The 19,376-nt window shown below is 37.3% G+C and overlaps 1 protein-coding gene across 1 annotated transcript in view; it reads left to right on the top strand.

The window, feature by feature from the left end:
- The window catches only part of RDX (radixin), a 42,625-nt gene that overhangs the window by 11,194 nt on the left and 12,055 nt on the right, over nt 1-19,376 (top strand). The window contains exons 3-5 of the mRNA XM_075418535.1: nt 7,966-8,049; nt 13,140-13,235; nt 15,434-15,708. Of these exons, the coding sequence (XP_075274650.1) occupies nt 7,966-8,049; nt 13,140-13,235; nt 15,434-15,708 (455 nt within the window). The remainder of the gene's footprint in view (nt 1-7,965; nt 8,050-13,139; nt 13,236-15,433; nt 15,709-19,376) is intronic.

The raw sequence follows: 19,376 nt of genomic DNA, 5'->3' as shown, positions 1-19,376 counted from the left end.
AATAATCACTGATAAGATTGCGTAGAACTAAGAAAACCCGGTTAACGTAACTGGTGAGAATTTTGACAGTGTTATTTTATAGCTCTCTTCTCTGTATTACTGTAACCTGTTTAGGTATATTTTTTTTTCAAATTCTGCTGTAATGATCCAATTGATAGTTTTCAGAAAATCTGGGTGTCTTGTAAATATGTGAACCTGTGCAGTACCACTATAAGCAAATTCTCTCCACATTTTTGGCATTAATTTTTCTTTTTTGTTATGAATAACAAGATACCAGGAGTTGCGGATTTGATCCTTATGGGTCCCTTCCAACTTGGGATATTCTCTGATAATGAATGATTAAGCTATAGATTGGTTTAAATGAAATTGGTAAACACTAAATCGCAGAAAAAAACAGTGGAATAGATCTTATTTTAACTTTTTTGCTTTCACGATGAAAACTTCCGTAGCATTCCAGTCAAAATTAAGTTAATGAAGACCAATAAAGGGTCGTGGCATAGTTGAATTTTAAAGCAAAGATCCTTCATTTTTCCCAGAAGTCTCAGTCTGAAAGAAGGTTCATGCCACTGTGAATGATCTTCTTATACTTGGTAGTAAAAGGTCGTTGTTCTTAGGTGTTGGGGATTTTCTCTCTTACAGGCTACTAAATTAAATAGCTTGAGTGAAAAGGCTGTTTTGAAGGGGTAAAAGTGGCTTTAATATGTTATCCTGAGGTATTAAGGTAATATGTGTCTGAAAGCTATACATTACTGAAACATTTTCTTGTTTGATTGCTTCAGTAGAAAAGTCTGTTTGTTCACTTTGGCTGTTCATGCAACAAAGTGGCTTCCATTCTTTCAAGCAGTTTGTGCATAATCTCTTTAAAACAGAATAGTTCTGAGACTCAATATTGTCAGTTCTGCCTAGCAGTGCAAAATTAAGTTTCATTTAGCTTCTGTTGTGACCCATCTGAAAAAAAGTGGTGACTTCTTAGTTTAATTAGGTCCTTGCTGCTGTAATTGAAATTGGAGCTGTTAGTAGGGCTGTTTTCAGTATGCTTAGTTCTCCACTTACTGAAGTATAGGATATTTGTTGAATCTTATTTTCAGTGCTTGCTTCCTAAAAGAACAGATACAAAATGTTTCTCAGCTGTATACCGTTCTCCCAGATCTTCACCAAAAATAGAAACAAGGAAACTAAAATTAGACATCATTAGTTACATAACTCTTAATCATTTCATAGGACAAGAAGATTAGGTTTAATTGACTGAAATATTAGTTGCATTTCTAAGGTGTAAGAGGAGTTAAAATTATCCACTGTTTTCGCTGGTAGTTTGCAGCATTTTTGTACAAGACTGCAAGGTGTGAAATAGAAAGCATTATGCTGGATAGTAACAAGGGTAGATGTAAAAGTTACTGCGACTAAAAAATTTCTTTTTTGAGACTTCTTCAACATTTTACAATATTGTGTATTTAAAGGTAGTAGATACCAGGTTGTGGAATAATATGAATGTTAAAAATTTGAATTAATATTTACAAGATCAAGTTAATTTCTGTAAAGTGGTTGAATTGAAATAGTGTATAAATTAGTTTTTGACTAGAATTGTTTTACCGGAAAATCTTAGAGATTTGTAGTGTGCTATTTGAGTTATGGTTTTAATATATAATTTATTTCTGTAGCATAAATAGACAATTGATGTCAGTTTGGAAGACTGCTTTCTTCTGATTTGTCTGTTAGTAAAATCTCTTTGCTGTTATTCTGTAGCCTCCTGTTCCTAATGCTCTTTAATCCTTACTGTTTTACCTTACCTTCTTCATCATTTTTTTCTCTTGCATCTCTTCCTATGTCTGCTTTGAGGTTGATGTGGAGAGTGTGCTGTGTATATATGTACAGTGTGTAAAGCAGTGGGATCAATATACTGCCAGTCCTTAACACAAATAACTTAATATGCAAACTTGATGTAGTAATTGGCTGAACTAGTGTGAAGAAACTTGTGAAATAAATTTTTTTGCAATATGCAATTTTCTTGTAAAGAAGAGTTGAACTGGTGTCTGCGGCTTTTACATGTGACTAATTCATATTGCATTTATTAAAACAAAGCAAAGCCACTGAAAACCTTTTTAATGTATTTTTAAATTATTTTTTTGATAAATATTGGTACCTACTCAGTTTTGGGCTTCCTGATGAAAGCTGAAGTGCCAGGGCTAATCTCTGCAAACAGTGGCTGAAGTACAGTAATAGGAAGTATTAGACTATTGAGCTAACGCTTAGGTTTTTGAGTATATTCTGTGGAGTTTATCTAAGTTTGAGGAGAGGTCCAAAGGTTAATGTGGTGACTGTGCAATATCCCATTAAATTGCAGAGGGTTCAAGTTAGATACTTCAAGAAAGTGTAGAAGTATTGAAGTTCTTAAAGCAGTGGAAGAATACAACAAAAATATAAATCCCATGAAATGTGTGCTTTTAATATGGGCACATGAATGTTTATTGTTCCAGTTATGTTCAGTGACTGTTTATTGGTTGGAGAAATTTTTTTATAGATAAATTGCTTTAGATTGTTTTTTATGAATACTATTTTGCGAGCCACGGCAAACGTCCTCATAACCCATTGGCAACATTTGTTATCAAAACATCAGTTGCTCCCTTCACAAAGAATAATCAACGTGTATGTATGTATGTGTTCTTCCCTTTCCCTTGGCTGTGTTTAATCATTCTGAAGCAAGTCTGGTAAAGTACAGATAAACTCAGACAGCTAGTTCTGATGCCAAGGTGAAGAAGGTAATTGTCACAATGCAAGGATTTAAAGCATTATTTGGGAAAAGTTTATTACAAATAGATGTAAAAATCTGTATATTTACCCAGATACTGGGACAAAGCAGTTTTATCAGAAGTAAGGAAGAACTATACTTTTTGTAGCAATTTTTTCCAGATGTTAGGTGATCTTTTTATGGTGTAAGGTTTCTGTCCCTGGCCAGTTGTTTATATTGTTCAGTACAGGCAAATAAGCCAAGCTAAATAGTCACTGTAAAAGCTGTGAGGTAGGTGTTAGTACTCCAAACAGAGGTTTCGTGCTCTAAGACAGAGCTTTGCAGTAGCAGTTTCCTATATGTCCAGCAGACTTTTTTCTATGCTATGCTAAACTTCTCTGTATTCTTTATACCCTCTTAGAGAAGCTTTGTTTATAAAATGCACTATTAAAAGCAGCCAGCTGAAGAAAACAGTGCTAAGCATTTTCTTCCTTTTAGAATTTAAAAAAAAAAATTAAAATAACTTGTTAACCTGCTCTTTTGTCTTTTCCATTATTGCCTTTTAAATAAAGCCTGTGCTTGTCTAGGTGCTTGGCTTATGTTATGTAGCATATTGTTGCATTAAAGGCAATATATTCAGGAATAAATTATGCCAGAAAGAGGCAAACCCGAAAGATGTTCACATTTTGCCTATGGGTTGTGTTTTTTTTATTTATGTGCCACCTTCTTCCCAGCACAAAAGCGCACTTCTGGTTCTAGCTTTGCTGGATGAACACCAGTATAGTCATATATCTGAAGTGGGGACTGAGAAGCTGTGCTGTCCTTTATGTTAAGACTGTTTATAGCTCCATGGCTTGGATGTTAGAAGCATTGGAGTTTTTTGGTTGTTTGGAGGTTGGTTTGGGTTTGGAGGTTGTTTGGGTTGTTTTTTTTCCCTTTTTTGCTGTGTACATCACCATGGCCTAAGCCAGTGATTTCTGGTGCTGGATGTGAGGAGGCTGGTCTAGGAGTGCTGTGCTGCTGGGTGCCGATGCTGTCTGCCCTCACAGAGCTGCCATTCAGGTATGGCATTGCCTGGGCTGTGGAGAAGGAGAAGGGGGGGATCGCTCACCATACGGACCTTGCCAGAGGATACACAAAGTCTAAGTTACCCAGTTATTAAGCCTACAGTAGCATTTTTAAGTATTTCCCAGACGTGACCACCATGATATTTTAGTACTTGGTATTTGGGTAGAATCACAGAATCACAGGGGTTGGAAGGGACCTCTGTGGGTCATCAAGCCCAACCCCACTGCCGAAGCAGGGTCACCTACAGCAGGCTGCACAGGACCTTGTCCAGGCAGGTCTTGAATATCTCCAGAGAAGGAGACTCCACAACCTCCCTGGGCAGCGTGTTCCAGTGCTCTGTCACCCTCAGAGGGAAGAAGTTCTTCCTCATGTTCAGACGGAACTTCCCATGCTTCATTTTGTGCCCATTGCCCCTTGTCCTGTCGCTGGGCATCACTGAAAAGAGTCTGGCCCCATCCTCCTGACACCCATCCTTAAGATATTTATAGGCATTTATTAGGTCCCCTCTCAGCCTTCTCTTCTTCAGGCTGAACAAGCCCAGCTCCCTCAGCCTTTCCTCGTGGGAGAGATGCTCCAGTCCCATCACCATCCTCGTAGCCCTCCGCTGGACTCTCTCCGGTAGCTCTTCATCTTTCTTGAACTGGGGAGCCCAGAACTGGACAGAGTGCTCCAGATGGGCCCTCACTGGGGCAGTGTAGAGGGGAAGGAGAACCTCCCTCGACCTGCTGCCCACACTCTTCTTTATGCACCCCAGGATCCCATTGGCCTTCTTGGCAGCCAGGGCACACTGCTGGCTCATGGTCAACCTGTTGTCCACCAGCACTCCCAGGTCTGTCTCCGCAGAGCTGCTCTCCAGCAGGTCCTCCCCAAGCCTGTACTGGTGCATGGGGTTGTTCCTCCCCAGGTGCAGGACCCTGCACTTGCCCTTGTGGGACTTCATCAGATTCCTCTCTGCCCAACTTTCCAGCCTGTCCAGGTCACGCTGGATGGCAGCACAGCCTTCCAGTGTATCAGTCACTCCTCCCAGTTTTGTGTCATCAGCAAACTTGCTGAGGGTACGTTAGAGATCTCTAGGTCAGTAGTAAGTGACATAAATTGTCAAGTTGTGGCACCAATAAAAATATTTGCCAACAGCTACCTCTTAAACCTTAAAAATGTGTAATCCTGGTGAGAGCAAGATTGAACAGCAGGTGTAAAATGAGTCTTGTGGTATGAGTGGTGGTGGCCGTGCAACACTTGTGACAGGAAACCTTCATACATTTCTCTTGTCACCATTGCGAGAGCTCCTTCCTGTTTCCATATACATGTGGTAAAGTCGGTTCAGAGTAATTATGTTCAGATTAGTGTCTGTCTTCGTCATTTGTGGTTCAGAGAATTTCCCCCTGTCACCAGTGTCACATTAGGAGTGTTGCTTCAAAGTAGCTGGATACCCAACAGCACATTACGAGTGACAGTCCATTGCTGAGTGTAGTGGGCCTGCTTTCTCTGCCTGTGTTTTGCCAATTCCCTGTCTTATTTATAGCGCGGAAACTTCCTCCATGACTCTTCTTAACGCAGGTAGTTGCTTAATGGTTAGCTTCGTTTTACAGACAGTGGGACTGACACCAGGGGTTTGATTTTGTTGAGTGTATGCTGTGTGATCAAGGTTTGGATTAGATAATTAAACCTTCTGGGTTCAGTCTCAGGTTTTGCCAGATTTTCCATGCCTAGGAACAACTGAAGCTGTGAAACAATGTTAGAAGGTTGTGAAAGCTCAGTATTTGTATACCAGAAATGTAAGTCGGTCCAAATGTCTGCAGGAGGAAAATGATGGTGTAGTTACCTTCATAGGTCTCTTCTTAAATAACTTGTAACATTAAAGGTAACATTTTAATATTGCTATCATTTAATTTGCAACTTTCTTAGTACAACTGAAAGTGTAATTATTAATTAGCAGTTGGGTGATCTGTTAATCAGACGTTCAAAGAAAAAAGAAAATTGCTGAAGACTTAAGCAGTTACTGTAATGCGTATAAGTGAGCAGGTACTCCTAATGTGTGTTTGTATCTACCGCAGATGTAGGAACTGCGTACTCTTACAGCACTCTGCTTTTATTTGAGGCAGTAACACCCAGGAGCAAACAGAATCTGCAGGCTATGATGAGTTTGCCTCTGTATTACATTTGTTATTTTACCATTTGAGTGTTTGTTTTAGTTCTTGTGAGGGATATAAACTTTCGGGTAGTAATTCTTGCATTTATAAAAGATGGCATTTGTTACAAGAATATTTAAAATATTTAAGTAAGAAGTTTCTGCTGCAGCTCCTAAGAAGTCTGCTGCAATTAGTTGAACTTGCTGCGCTTTGTAGGTCTTCTGTGACGCTTCTTGTTTTGGCAATGCTGCTGTTACCTAACAGAGTGCTTTGGCATTTAATAAAGTTACATTTTAGCCTTATCCCTTATCACTTGCTTACTTGTAGCTGCCCTAAAGCAGGCTTCCTTTTTGAAATTGAAAAACTGCTTTGAAAAAAAAAACAACCACAACCAAACTTCTTGTAATTAAGGGGCAACCCCCCCACTTAAACCAGTGCAACTGGCAGTGAGTTAGACCTACCATTTAAAACAGGTTTGTCTGTTAGTGAATAAGGAATTCTTTTTCCTCTTGAAATGGGCAGTGAGAGAATGTGAAGAAAATACCTCTTTGCCGTCATCCTGACACACACCCTCTAATTTTTCTTGCAATAAAAATTTACTGTCTTTTACTGCAAAGCTTTCAACTCTTGTTCTTTATCAGTATTTGTGCACGAAAAAAGTTTGCTAAGCCCCTGCTATCTTCCTTGTTTGCAGGTCTATAACCTAGAGGTTCTCGGACTCCCGTTACTCATGTCTTGTGTATCCAGCTCATGGCCAAAGTTGTTTACCTTGACACTAAAGAAAGGAGTGAACAAGCTTAATCTGTTGCATGGGGACAAACTTCTATCCAGTCTTCTTTTTCACGCCTTAGGTCTCCCTTATGTGTTCTGTCTTGTGAAAACTGTTCCAGGCTCTCGCTTTTCAAAGTATTCCACCTGGTGGCAAAATTAGGGAAATAGTTAATGGAAATGGTTTACACAAACATAGATCAAGTAGTGTAAGAACCTGTAATACAAGTCCTAAATTATTCCTGTTCCGTATTTTATAGTGTAGAGAGAGAAATTAGAATATATCTGTGTGCCTTAAAGAAGTTTCATGTTTCTGGTTTTTACATTTATAGCAAAGTAGATTTGAGCTTTAACACTTTATATTTCTGTTCACTAAAGATAAATAAGGTGGGATGCCCTGGCAGTAAGAATGGAGGATCATTCTAACAGTGAGAAGACAGTGTACTGTGCATTTGGTACTTTGTTCTGTTTCTTGAAACTTCTCACTTCTATGTGTACCATTTAAAGAGAAATTGGAACAGACTGTTGTACTGCCAAGTCAGATAGGCTTCCAGATATTTCCTGGAATATTTGACTCCTAGTTTTAGAACAAGTAAGAACAGTGACTGTCAAGAGTTATCTGGAGAATGATCCTCTGTTTCAGAACAAGGAAGAAGTTAATTGATTGAATAGCGGTGGCTTTTTCAGTCTGATAGCAAGGGAATTGTATGGGATCAGTATTCAGGGGAACTAACTTACATAGTTCCTCCTTCCACTGATGAAATATCTGGTATTAGTCTTTCCTGATCTAGTCCTGTATACTTTAAGGCTGCTGAACATCTTAATTTTAGAAATGGCAGGGCTGGAGGCTGCTTGTCTTTTTGTATTGTAAAGTATAAATACCTTAAAATGATAATGTATATGACTAGGAACTTTTGGACGCATTTGGGAATCCACTAAAAGATAGTGCCCAGTAGCTGAATGTCCCAGTGTTCTTTGAGTGTTCAGTAATCATGTCAGCTACCCCATTAAATAGATTTTGAACTTTGTTCCCTACTTTGCCCTTCAAACCTATTGTTAAATATTATCCTGAATATGCTTTTATACTAAATAAAAGATTAGGTTTTTTTGCAGATTCAGATTTTCCATTTTTATATCTGCTGCCTTCTGTGTGTATACAAGACCATTAAAATGGTTGAATTTACTTATCATATATTGTTTATTCCAGGCTAACCACAGTATATAGAAGCATTGCACTGTTACAGTACGATTTAAGTATTTCTTTGTTTTCTGTAGATCAATGTCAGAGTAACCACAATGGATGCAGAGTTGGAGTTTGCCATCCAGCCAAATACAACAGGCAAGCAGCTCTTTGATCAGGTAACTTATATGTGTGTCTGTGTATGTATGTGTACAAACACGTAAAACTATTGTGGGTATGAAGGCATAGTTTGAGAAAGTGGAAATGTTCTCATCTATAGATTATGTTTTTTCTTACATTATCTAAGTTATGCTATTGGTTAGTTTGAACTTCCTCATTACTTCTTATGGCGTGTATTAAATTAAAAGACAACTCTGTGTAACTAGGTTAACAGTGAGGCTTCAGTTGAATCATGCATATAGAACTGCTTTGAAATTAGTGATATTTTTAATGTCTAATCACAATATAGTTGCAACTGAGATATAATTGTTAGAATTACATGCATGAGAAATTTGTCATAGAAGCATAGAATGGTTTGGGTTGGAAGGGACCTTAAAGATCATCTAGTTCCAACCCTACTGCCATGAGCAGGGACACATTCCGATAGACCGGGTTGCTCAAAACCCCATCATGTAGCCTTCACGAGTTAATAATGTATGTAACAGTAAAAGTTCGTTAAGGAAAGCTAACTTTTTTTTTCCCCTTATGAATGGAAGCTGTAGATACCTTTTCATTTCCCAAATATTAGAAAAGTAATGTTGTCCTATGATCCAGTTTGAAATTTGAGTTGGGAGGAAAAAGAAGACTTAAGTGAAAACGTTTTAATGTGCCTATGGATTGCAGACCCATCAGAACTACACGTTCTTGCTTGACAGTGTCTCTGTCATACACCAAATGGGCTAAATTAATGATTTCTTTGAAAGGGTTGTTCTCGCATTCATTTCATGTGATGCTAGCCATCAGAATCTTGAAACAACTTTTTGATCCAGGTTGTGGACTGTTATAGAAAATACTAATAGAAGCTTGTCAATGTGTCGTTTTGTTTTTCCTGGAGAAACCAATAAATATGTATCTAGATCCAAAATGTGGGCATTTAGTTAAAAATGCAGAAGTATTCGAAATCACTCTTCAAAAACAGTTTAATTATATCAACAATTACCTCTAGTAGAACTGTCGTTTTGGTCTGCTCCACTATAGGTGCTTAAAGTATGTATTGATGGGTATGAAGAGAAAGTAGCACGTTGAAAGAGCTGTTTAACAACTCTGACTTTAAAAGGTCAATTGGAAGTTTAAATTAAATGTCTTAGTATCGAAGTTGAAATGGGGAGAATGTTTATTGTTTTGTAACATTGAGCTTTTTCTTCTAGAGGAAAGAAATTTCATTTGCAGTTTTTGAAATGACTGCCTGACTTCTAACACTTCTACCCACCAGCCCTGTTCTCTAACATCAGTAGCCATGTATCTTCAGCCTCTACGTAGGAATAGACTTCATGACTCTTACAGACTGCTTGAAGAAAGGGACTGTCCTGCTTTTTGTTTAACTAACACCACCATAAATAAAAAGTATGCTATTCTGTGGCACAGAAGCCTCAAGCTGTTACTTGTCTTTTGCCAACCTTTGCTATCTTCTGCCATGCAGTACTGGGTGGGGTGACATTCTGCTGTGTAACGTCTTGTGCCCAGGTAATCAGGTTTATCCAAACTGGGGCATTCACAAACAGTGAACAAAGATACAGCTCTGAATTCTTTTTCATGCTCTCTTCAACTTTGTTCCTCAATTCACTGTGTGGCTTTTCACATCTCACCAGCTTTTACAATCAGCTTCTGAAGTTTAAACTGAAAAACTGTTAGGTCAAGCAAAATCAACGAGCATAGTTGTGTGTGAGGAGAGAAGCGTTTTCAGCCTGATCTTAAATTCGTATGTGAGTTCCACAGAGTAACATCAACACCTGAAAACCAGCATAAAGTTTTCAGACAAAAGTTACGCTGTTTCTCTATAGAAAGAGGATTGAATAGCAATGTTACTGAGAGGACTGGTCTTCAAGGCTTACGCAGAAATGGTGGACATGACAATAGACTTGTTAGTTATTGCGTGCAGAAAATAACCTTTCCATGAATTTAGCTGTTGTCTAGTGTTCCTCTACATCTTTGGTGAATAACTTGCCCTTTTTTTCAATCGGTGGTTCTTTTAAGCTTTTAATTGGTGTTTTCTGCAGTTGTTGATTTGTTTGCCTTGCCATGTATATGTTTTCATCATCTTCATCTGCTAGCAGACTAGAATTCAGCGTTTGACATCTGTGGCTTTCTCTTTTCTCTTCCATTGTGAAACTCAGTAAAGTTCTAATTTATTGCACAATCCCTTTTTAAGTTTGTTTGTTTTTTTTTTAAATTGCTCTTATTTCAGAAGTTGTCTTAGCATATTTACTGTTAGTCCTTCTGTCTATCCTGTCAGTGGTCAGAATGGCCAAGAGGGACACTCTCCTCGTTCAATCAACCAATTTAACATCTATAACTTTCCTAGGAGAGGAAATCCTGTAGTGGGCATGTTTCCACACCGGTGGTAATGGTGGGGGTTGCTTTGTTCTTTTCAGTAAGGTGTTAGCACTGAGCATCAGGACCTCTGGTTTACTGTGGTTGCCATGCAGAAAAAATGGGAGGGTTGTTCTCTTTTATTTTAAGTTATACCCCACTGTCATTTCCAGATATCTCAGAAGCCTCCCTTAGGATCTTTTGGAAGCTTACTCAATGAAATTCTTGCTAGGTTGTCTTTGTGTGTACGTTTTGATTTGCTAAAATATGTCTGTTGCTCTGGTTGCTTCTCCAAGAAGTTTTTATTGCCTATTAATACTGAAATTGTAGGATGTGATGGTGAGTAAATCTGTTTTACGGATGCGATGAAGACTTGCCTGAAGCAACTTAATGAGTCTTTTGAGCCAGAATCAAACTCCTGCATTTCTCATTCTGTACTTATTTTTCATATCATGCTACTGCAGTGCATAAGTGCTGATAATATCTTGGTACAAAGTTTCAGGAAATTTTTTTCTTTCCTTTGAGCAGAGAGGCAGTGATAGACAATGCTCTTCCTTATTTGTGGAGCGTGAAGTAAAAAAGGCTAATGTGTAAGCTGTTTTTAGTGTTGATTTGCAAGCACATGTAAATCTGCGTTGCAGTAGACAAGTTGTCTGTATTTAAATAATGTGCAATGTGCATCTCAGTTGAAAGGCCTTTGTTAGCGGGTGAGAGCAAAATGTTGTAATGTGAGCATAAGCACTTGTCGCCTTATGGGCAGAGCCGTTGAGCATCTGCAGTTCTTATTGACTTCCTTTGCAGCTCAGAGTGCTGATCAGGTACAAAAGCTCAGCTTGGACAGCTGCAAAGTGAAGAGCATTCTCAGTCATGTGATACAACCCTAAGTAGTTTGATCAGCATCATATAGGAGATCTGTGCCAAAAGAAGCAGCACGTCCAAAATTTCTGTGTTGGACACCAAATTTTAATGTTACTCAGGACCATACTAGTAACATAAATCCATTCTTAACATTTCTTATATTCTAAAGTAAATGATGTTGGAATTCTAGAGATAATAACTGTGTTCACTAAAGGAATCAGATTGGATCCATGAACATTGTCCATTCTGTGCTTTGGACTTGAAAGTGAAGGGGTAGAGGAGGAAAAAAGGTGCACACTTGGGTAATTGTTAAGTAATAATACAAATATGCAAGGCATCAGAACTAAGTTTGCACAGCTATCTTGTGACATTTTCTAATTTTCAAAATCTTAATTTTGCAACCCGATAGTACTACTTTAAAATGGAGGAGGATCTATGTGTAAAATTCTGTTTACCTCACATGCATCTGAATGCTTCCATAAAACAGCCTTCAATAAACCAGCTTGCCAGCATGGTCCAACCTGGGAACATACGTAAGTACTGCCATACTGGATCTTTTGGAGCCAGAGTTTACAGTTATTTGATAATCTTTGCTGGACCTTTCTGATTAATTGATTTTTGAATCCACGTGTACTTTTACTATGCCAAAGACTTGTAAGATAGTTCCACAATTTCATTATACTCTGTAGTAAAAGTGCTTCTTTTTGTTTGCTTTGAACCTGCTGTCTAATGATTTGTGTTGATTTTCTTAATTCGTACATTATGAGAAATAATAAATAATGATTTTCCTTCTACATGCCGTACAAGTTTTATAGGCCTGTATTATGTTTTTCCTTTCCTCATTCTCTGTCAGTAGCCTTAGTTCTCAGCTATGCAGAAAATGTTCAATATCACTGATTGTTCTTTTCAACATTTCTGAAGCATTTCCAGTGCTGCAACATCCTTTTTTAAGTTGTTGTGACCAGTCCATATATAGCATTAGAGATTTTGGAATACCATAGACATGTATAGTAATATTACAGCTTTGTTGCTTTTTTCCTTTACGAGAACTTTGCGTAATTAACATTATTGTCTTTTACATACAGTAATTTGTTTTTATTAAATATCATCTTTTATTGAAATTCATCTTCCTTTACCGTTCATTCACAGATCTTTATGGAGGGTTTTCTGCAGCAGATTTTGTCACATCAGTTTCATCCTTTTTTGCAGATCAGATATGAAGTCCTGGAGGACTTTCCTAGTGGTTACACTACAAGTCTGTTGTGAAAACAGTTTGCTTTTTTCTTTCCTTTTAACTAGAATATCCATAAAAAAGGCTTTCCTGCTATTGAAGGACAATTTTGTTTCTTTAGTAGCCTTTGGGAATAGACCTGATCAGAAATCTACAGGAAATCCATGTATGGTGTATCAGCTAGATCATCCTTATCCCTGTTATCATTAACTCTTACAAGATCGCAAAAATATTTGAAGGAGGTGATTCATCCTCACTACATCATACTTGTCCACAAATATTATTCTTTATTATAGTTTCACTGGTTGTCTTCTGTTGAAGTGGAGTTGTCTGCAGATCACTTCCCAGACCTGCTTTCAAATATTAGGGTCCTGTTTGCTACCTTGTATTCCTTGGGTGCCGAGTTTGATGTATGCAGTAAGCTGCACACTCCAGTTGGTAGTTTGGCAACATGGTGTTTGAGTTTACTCAGAACTCTGACGTGAATGCTTCCCTGAACCTGATGTTTTGCTGCTATTTTAATTTTTTTTTGTTGTTGTTCTTGTAAAGCTTGATTATGTTTTGGTTTGAGATGGTTTCTGTAGCTTAAATTACCATAAAAAAAAATCATGTTGTAGTGATTGCTGATGATTTTGGATCATTTATCCGTAGGTGGTGAAAACTGTTGGTCTTCGTGAAGTCTGGTTTTTTGGGCTACAGTATGTGGACAGCAAAGGCTACTCAACTTGGCTGAAGCTAAATAAAAAGGTAACAATTCCCTAACATGTGGGCAAGTGTACAGTTTGAAATACACTTCTGTAAGGCTTGCTGCTTTCTAGTAGTAGGTGAGATATAGCTGGCTTCAAATTTAGTTGAAACGTTGCTTTTCATTTGCTGTAAATGACAAAATACAGTGTTAAGTTTAGTTATAAAAGAATATGCAAAGCTGCATCAACATTTAATTTGACAAGAAGATAACTGTTTCCTGTATTTCCAGTACTGTGGTAGTGCATGCATTAGGAGAACTTAAATTCATGTGGTTGTCCTGTTTTCATGTAGCAAAATATAGTATAATAAATGTTTTATAGCTGGGGGGGGGTGTGGGTGTGCAGTATTTGAGCTTCAGAGATTTTTATGTATAAAGCTACAGATTTTTAAGCAAGGCACTAATAATAGGCTCCAAAACTTCTGTTTAGGTATCAAATAGATTAATTGTAGGATAATTGCACCACCCCCCCCACCCCCAACCAGCACTGAGCACCTTGTGTCTCGCAGCTATTGGGAAACCAGGTTATTTTACTTAAAATTCTATTTATTAATTTGAATGGTCGCTTTTTATTTTATTGACTGTCAGGTTATTAATGACATTGTTTAGAATAAAGAGGGCTTTTTAGTTCAACTTAATCAAGAACACCTTTTTTATCTTCAGTATTAGGAGGTAAATTGGGAGATTTTTAGGAGCAAGTCACACTGTCTACATATATATAATATTTCCTTCTCCTCTGTGGTAAATCCAGTGAGTTAAACGTGCTGCTAACCACCAAAGCCGTCTCTTAGAGTTCCATATCTGTGTCTTGTTTCATAAGCAATAAACATTTTAGTGCTATAAGTATTTTGTTAACCCTAATGGCTTGCAGGGGGTTGGAGACTGCAGGATTTGGTGCATCACTTGTGAAAAATATGTGAGATGTTGCTCTATGACTGTCTTTAGCAAGTTAAGTTTCTGGTACAGTTCAGGAGCAGCAGTGGTGTGCCATTTTTTTTAACTTTGCCTAAGGAAGTTTTCTTTTTTACTTTTATAAGCTTGTAGTGTTTAGTTCTTAAGTGCGTCATCATAAACTGGCTCCAACTTGTAAGTTACTGTTTAAATATTTGTATTAAATACAGATAAAGTCTGATAAATCACAGAATAGATATGCAAGTAAGGTTTTATTATGGCAGGAGCACAATTAATCTTTCGCTGGTGAGATAAAAGTGAAATACTGTGTACGTAAATTGGAAACAGATGGACAATAATGAAAAGTGAGGAAAACTTTTAAAATTGATATCTGAAATGTTGAATATAGTACTTATGCTGCCTTACACATGTGATTAAATGGTTGCATTATATTTACAGTTTTTGATACTTCTTACAAGGAAAGCAAACAGATGTATCATTTCATGTGTAGTGAACGAGTTCTGGTGGGACTACTAGTTCACATAAAATGAAATGTGTGATAAAGTGCTTGAGGAATTGGGATGTAGGAAATTTATTTTGTTATGAATGTATCTTTTAAAAATCACTGTATTGTTTTATGTTAAAATTAGTTTAATTTTGAATGTTTTTGCTTTAGTCATAATCAGTGCTGAAAGCTGAGCCCAAATGAAATGGAACATTCTCCATAAAAATGAGTTTTTGTTGAGATTTGAAATACACGCTCACTTAGAACTTAAGATGACCACATCTGATCTATTCACAAAAATCATCGTTATAAGGCTTACCCTGTCTAGAAAAGTAGTATGATTAATGGAATTATGTTTTTTGCACAGGAACAAAGCACATGTGTTTAGTTCAATAGTTCAAAGACTTTTACACTTATACTGAAGAAAAGTGCTGTAGTTCTTACTAAAGAAACCTTGTTAAACCCTGATTGGTTACTTCTTGCAATTCATCCTTGGATATAGTGTTTTTTTATATGTATTGCAACTTCTTTTTTTCCAGATCTTTGATAAATACAAATTCACACAAGCTTACAAAAAAAACCTCTTAAACAGCATTTGAGTGGTATTTCAGAATTGTCTGATTTATCCAAATTGGTGTACTTGATTTCAGTGCTGTGTGAACCTTTAGTGAGTTCCACAGTCGGCTTGTCAGGAACCACTGAATTTCCGTGTAGAGGAACTAAAGTGTTCAATACTACTGAGTTACTTACATTTAATATACCATTTAGTCCTCTTTTTATTTTTTCTTTATTCGTATCGCTCAGGTAACACAGCAAGATGTAAGGAAAGAAAATCCTTTGCAGTTTAAGTTCAGGGCCAAGTTTTTTCCAGAGGATGTATCTGAAGAATTAATTCAGGAAATAACTCAAAGACTTTTCTTCCTGCAAGTCAAAGAAGCGATCTTAAATGATGAAATATATTGCCCACCAGAAACTGCAGTTCTTCTGGCTTCTTATGCTGTCCAGTCCAAGTATGGAGATTACAGTAAGGACATACATAAACTAGGCTACCTAGCCAATGACAGACTTCTCCCTCAGCGGTGAGTGAGACTACATATGTTTTTGCATGATCTGCTGCATATGAACTTAGTTACAGCACATTTTTTTATAATTAAAATATTAAGTGATAATGTGTATTTAATGGTAGCTTTCTTAAGTGTGTGTGTTTTGCTACTAAAATTTAGAGACCCTAATTTAGACTCCAACGAAGAAGTGTCACGACCATGGTGTTTCTTGAGACCTGTTTTCTGTCCTGTCCGCAGCCATCTGCCCAGATTTAGTTGAACGAATTTCCAAAGTACTCCAAAATGATCTAATGTTTCTGGGGGCTTGCTTCTGCTAAATTTAAAATCGAAACAATATAGAAGTCACTAAGGTTCATTTGATACTTACTCCTTTTCTTCAGTTCTTGATGTTTTTGTACACTTCCAGGATAATAATTTCCTGAAAATAATTATAAAGTATATTGCAAATAAAATATATTGCAGAAAAATGCTAACCTGGACAGAAAATTTAGAAACTAAATTGTTGCCATTGCTGTTGTATCAGTCACTCATCTGGGTGGTTAGGAAAAGTAAACGCTGAGACTATAGTTCTCTTTCTTTATGCAACTGAAACTGTGCTCCTGGCATGTTTTGTCAGCAAGAGAAGCCCTGCAACGCAAGTGTACAAAGTTAGACAGTTGTGTTGGTGTAGCTGAATCCGTAGCGATGTATCGTGGACAAATGTGTGCTTGCTAGGTATGTAACATTAATGCCTCTTCAGAGAAATTAAAGCCGTGGAATTATTTGAGGTTTCCTTAAAACTCGTATGCTTTTTCTCTTTGGTTTGAAAACTAAAAGTAGAAACTCACTCATCAGTGTAACTAAACTTGAGAATTCTCTAGTAAGCGAAAAAGCGTTTCAAAGGATTGTAGTGAGATATTGAAAGAAATATTTGTGAAAATGTTTCAGATTTCTAAAAATCCTGGCTAAGAGTTTGGTTTTGGCTGTTGACTTCCTTCTTGTGACAGTGAAGTCTATAGCTCTTTCTACAAAAATACCCTTTGTCAGGAAGGCAGAGAGATGTAGAACCAGTAAAACTCATTACTGAATATGTTAGTTCACAAAGCTTGGTTTTCCTCAGTTATGATGACAGCCTGTGAAAACGGGAGTGCTTGTGTACAACACAAATTCAAATACTTTAGATGCTCCTTTTCAGTAGACAAATGTTCAGATGATTTCCCGACATATGCTTTCAACCAGTCGCGTGCCAGTCTGCACTGAGTGAGCACATAGTTTTTGTATTCATTCCACCACTATTATTCTTGTTTTGCCTCCTGTCATCAGGAAATTTGCTAGAAGATTAACAAGTATATCATAAAAATACTTGTATAAAGTATATGCAATGTACAGAACAATATACAATATCACATATATACAATATACAGAACAACATACAATATAATATCAAAAATACTTACTTGTTTCCCAAAGTAGACTAGCTTTGCAAAATTTTACCGAAAAAGGTGAGAAAAGATTTGTGGTTCCCGTTAATTATAGTCTTAATGTTCACCTGTCAAAACCACTGCATATTTCTTGGCTCAAAACTATGAGCTGGGTAGTAAAAACAAGGCATCAAGTCCTTGCTGAGTTATTCTGTTGCAATAGTCCTTGCATATCTGCTATTGATGTTTTATCAGTAACATGTCAAGAGACAATGGGGGGGGGCCAAATGACGAGATGGCTGTCACCAAAGACATTGCCAGCTTTGAGGTTATCGCTGAAACACAGAATCATTTGAGAATGGAAGGGGAGCTCTGAAGATCTAGTCCAGTTCACCTACTCAAAGTAGAGTCACCCAGAGAGGTGTTTGATGCCCCAAGCCTGTCAGTGTTTAAGAGGCATTTGGACAATGCTCTTAACAACATGCTTTAACTTTTGATCAGCTCTGAAGTGGCCAGGCAGTTGGACTAGATGATCGCTGTAGATCCCTTCCAACTTAAATATTCTACTCTAATTACAGCAGGTTGCTCAAGGTCTTTTCCAGTTGCGTTTTGAGTATTTCCAAGGATGGACATTCTGCAGCCTCTCTGGGCAACCTGTTCTAGTGTTTGGCCACCTTTGCGGTAAAGAAATACAATTAAAAATAGCGTTGAAATGTATTTTATTTGTGCCTGTCACTTCGTGTCTTTCAACTCAAATTCAATTCAGAAAGAGGAAAGTGCAAAGAACTTCTACAGAAGTAGAAATCTAACTTAATTTGGAAAGCCCAAGAAAGCACGTCACCATGAGGGTGACCGAGTGGTGGCACAGGTTGCCTGGAGAGTTTGTGGAGTCTCCCTCCTTAGAGATATTCAAAAGCTGTCTAGACGTGGTCCTGGGCAACTGGCTGTGGGTTGTCCTGCTTGTGCAGGACCTTCAGAGGTCAGTTCCAACCTCAGTTTCAAACCATTCTGTGAAGAGCAGCTTTGGGAGCAGGGCTTTTATTTTCAGATGGGCACTTGTGTGGCGTGATCCTGGGACAGTGTATTTTGCAATATCCTGTTTTGTCCTTTGTTTTTTTTGATTGTTAGCTTTATATTATACTGCTATGAAAGCTTTTGAATGTTTTGTAAATATCTGGTGGAGGAGTAGAAGAAATAATGGTAGAAAGCAGCTCACAATGTAAATAGCAGAATGTAAGGATCAGTCCTGATTTAATTATGGAACTTCTTTAATAAATTAACATTGTCCTAGAAGACTTGGAATTATGTAATAGGAACTTGAACTTGTAAATGATTGCCACGATGCTTTTAGGTTATTACAGCCAAAGCAGGCTGTTCTACTTTGTATTCTGTAACAGGCTTTTGTAAGTATTATATTTAGGGTTTAGACTTATATTCAAGGCTAAAGATGAGAAAACAAACAAGCAAAAAGGATGTATTGTCATTACATTTTTTTGTATAGTTTAGCTGTGACCATGTCAGCTTTGTGCAGGTGCAGAACCAAAAACCTCTGCCTCAGTTTTGAAGAGGAAAAGCTGTTAACACACATGCACAATAAGCAAATCAAAATGAAATGTGGCTACCACTGAAAAGTACACTTCACTAGATATGGGGCAGAGTAGCAAATCAAGTGACAGAGAGGTCATATAACAGAAGAATCAGTGCATTAGTATCTTCTGCATCACTCAGTCTATTCCTTATTGTACTTTGCTAAAAGTGTATGGAAAGTAGTAAATCCTTACTTTCTTGGGTAAAGAGAAAAGAAGAAAAAAACCTGTTCTGAATTCTTTAAGATTATCTTGGAGACTTTTTTTTTTAAATTGTCCTGTAAAATAATTTCTGTAGGAATGCTTGAAATGCTAGGTACGTGGAGTAAAAGCATAATAGAGTTATCATATGCATTTGATTTCTTACTGCAGTACTACATTAAAAGTTCATGTAGACCAAAATATAATTCCATCATTGCGGTCTGCTGTAGATAAACCTAAATAGTTTTCTGAAACTGCTTCACTATTGATTTTATTTATTAAAAAAAAAAGGCACAACAAAAAAAACCAAACAAAAACAAAAATCCCAACACCCCCTTCACAAACTAGTCTGCTAACTTGTCTTAATGTGTTACTTTTTCTTTCATAGCAGAATGAAAGTTTGAGTATATCTATGTGTACCTAGAGATTAACTTGCAGCATTGTTGTATGAGGATTTTATAGGTCTGCATTTTCAGGTGTTCTGAACGTTACATTT

This window comes from Opisthocomus hoazin, chromosome 1 (assembly GCF_030867145.1).
Source record: "Opisthocomus hoazin isolate bOpiHoa1 chromosome 1, bOpiHoa1.hap1, whole genome shotgun sequence".
Classification (NCBI taxonomy): Eukaryota; Metazoa; Chordata; class Aves; order Opisthocomiformes; family Opisthocomidae; genus Opisthocomus; species Opisthocomus hoazin.
Note: the sequence above shows the minus strand (reverse complement) of the source record. Positions and strands in the feature narration are given on the sequence as shown.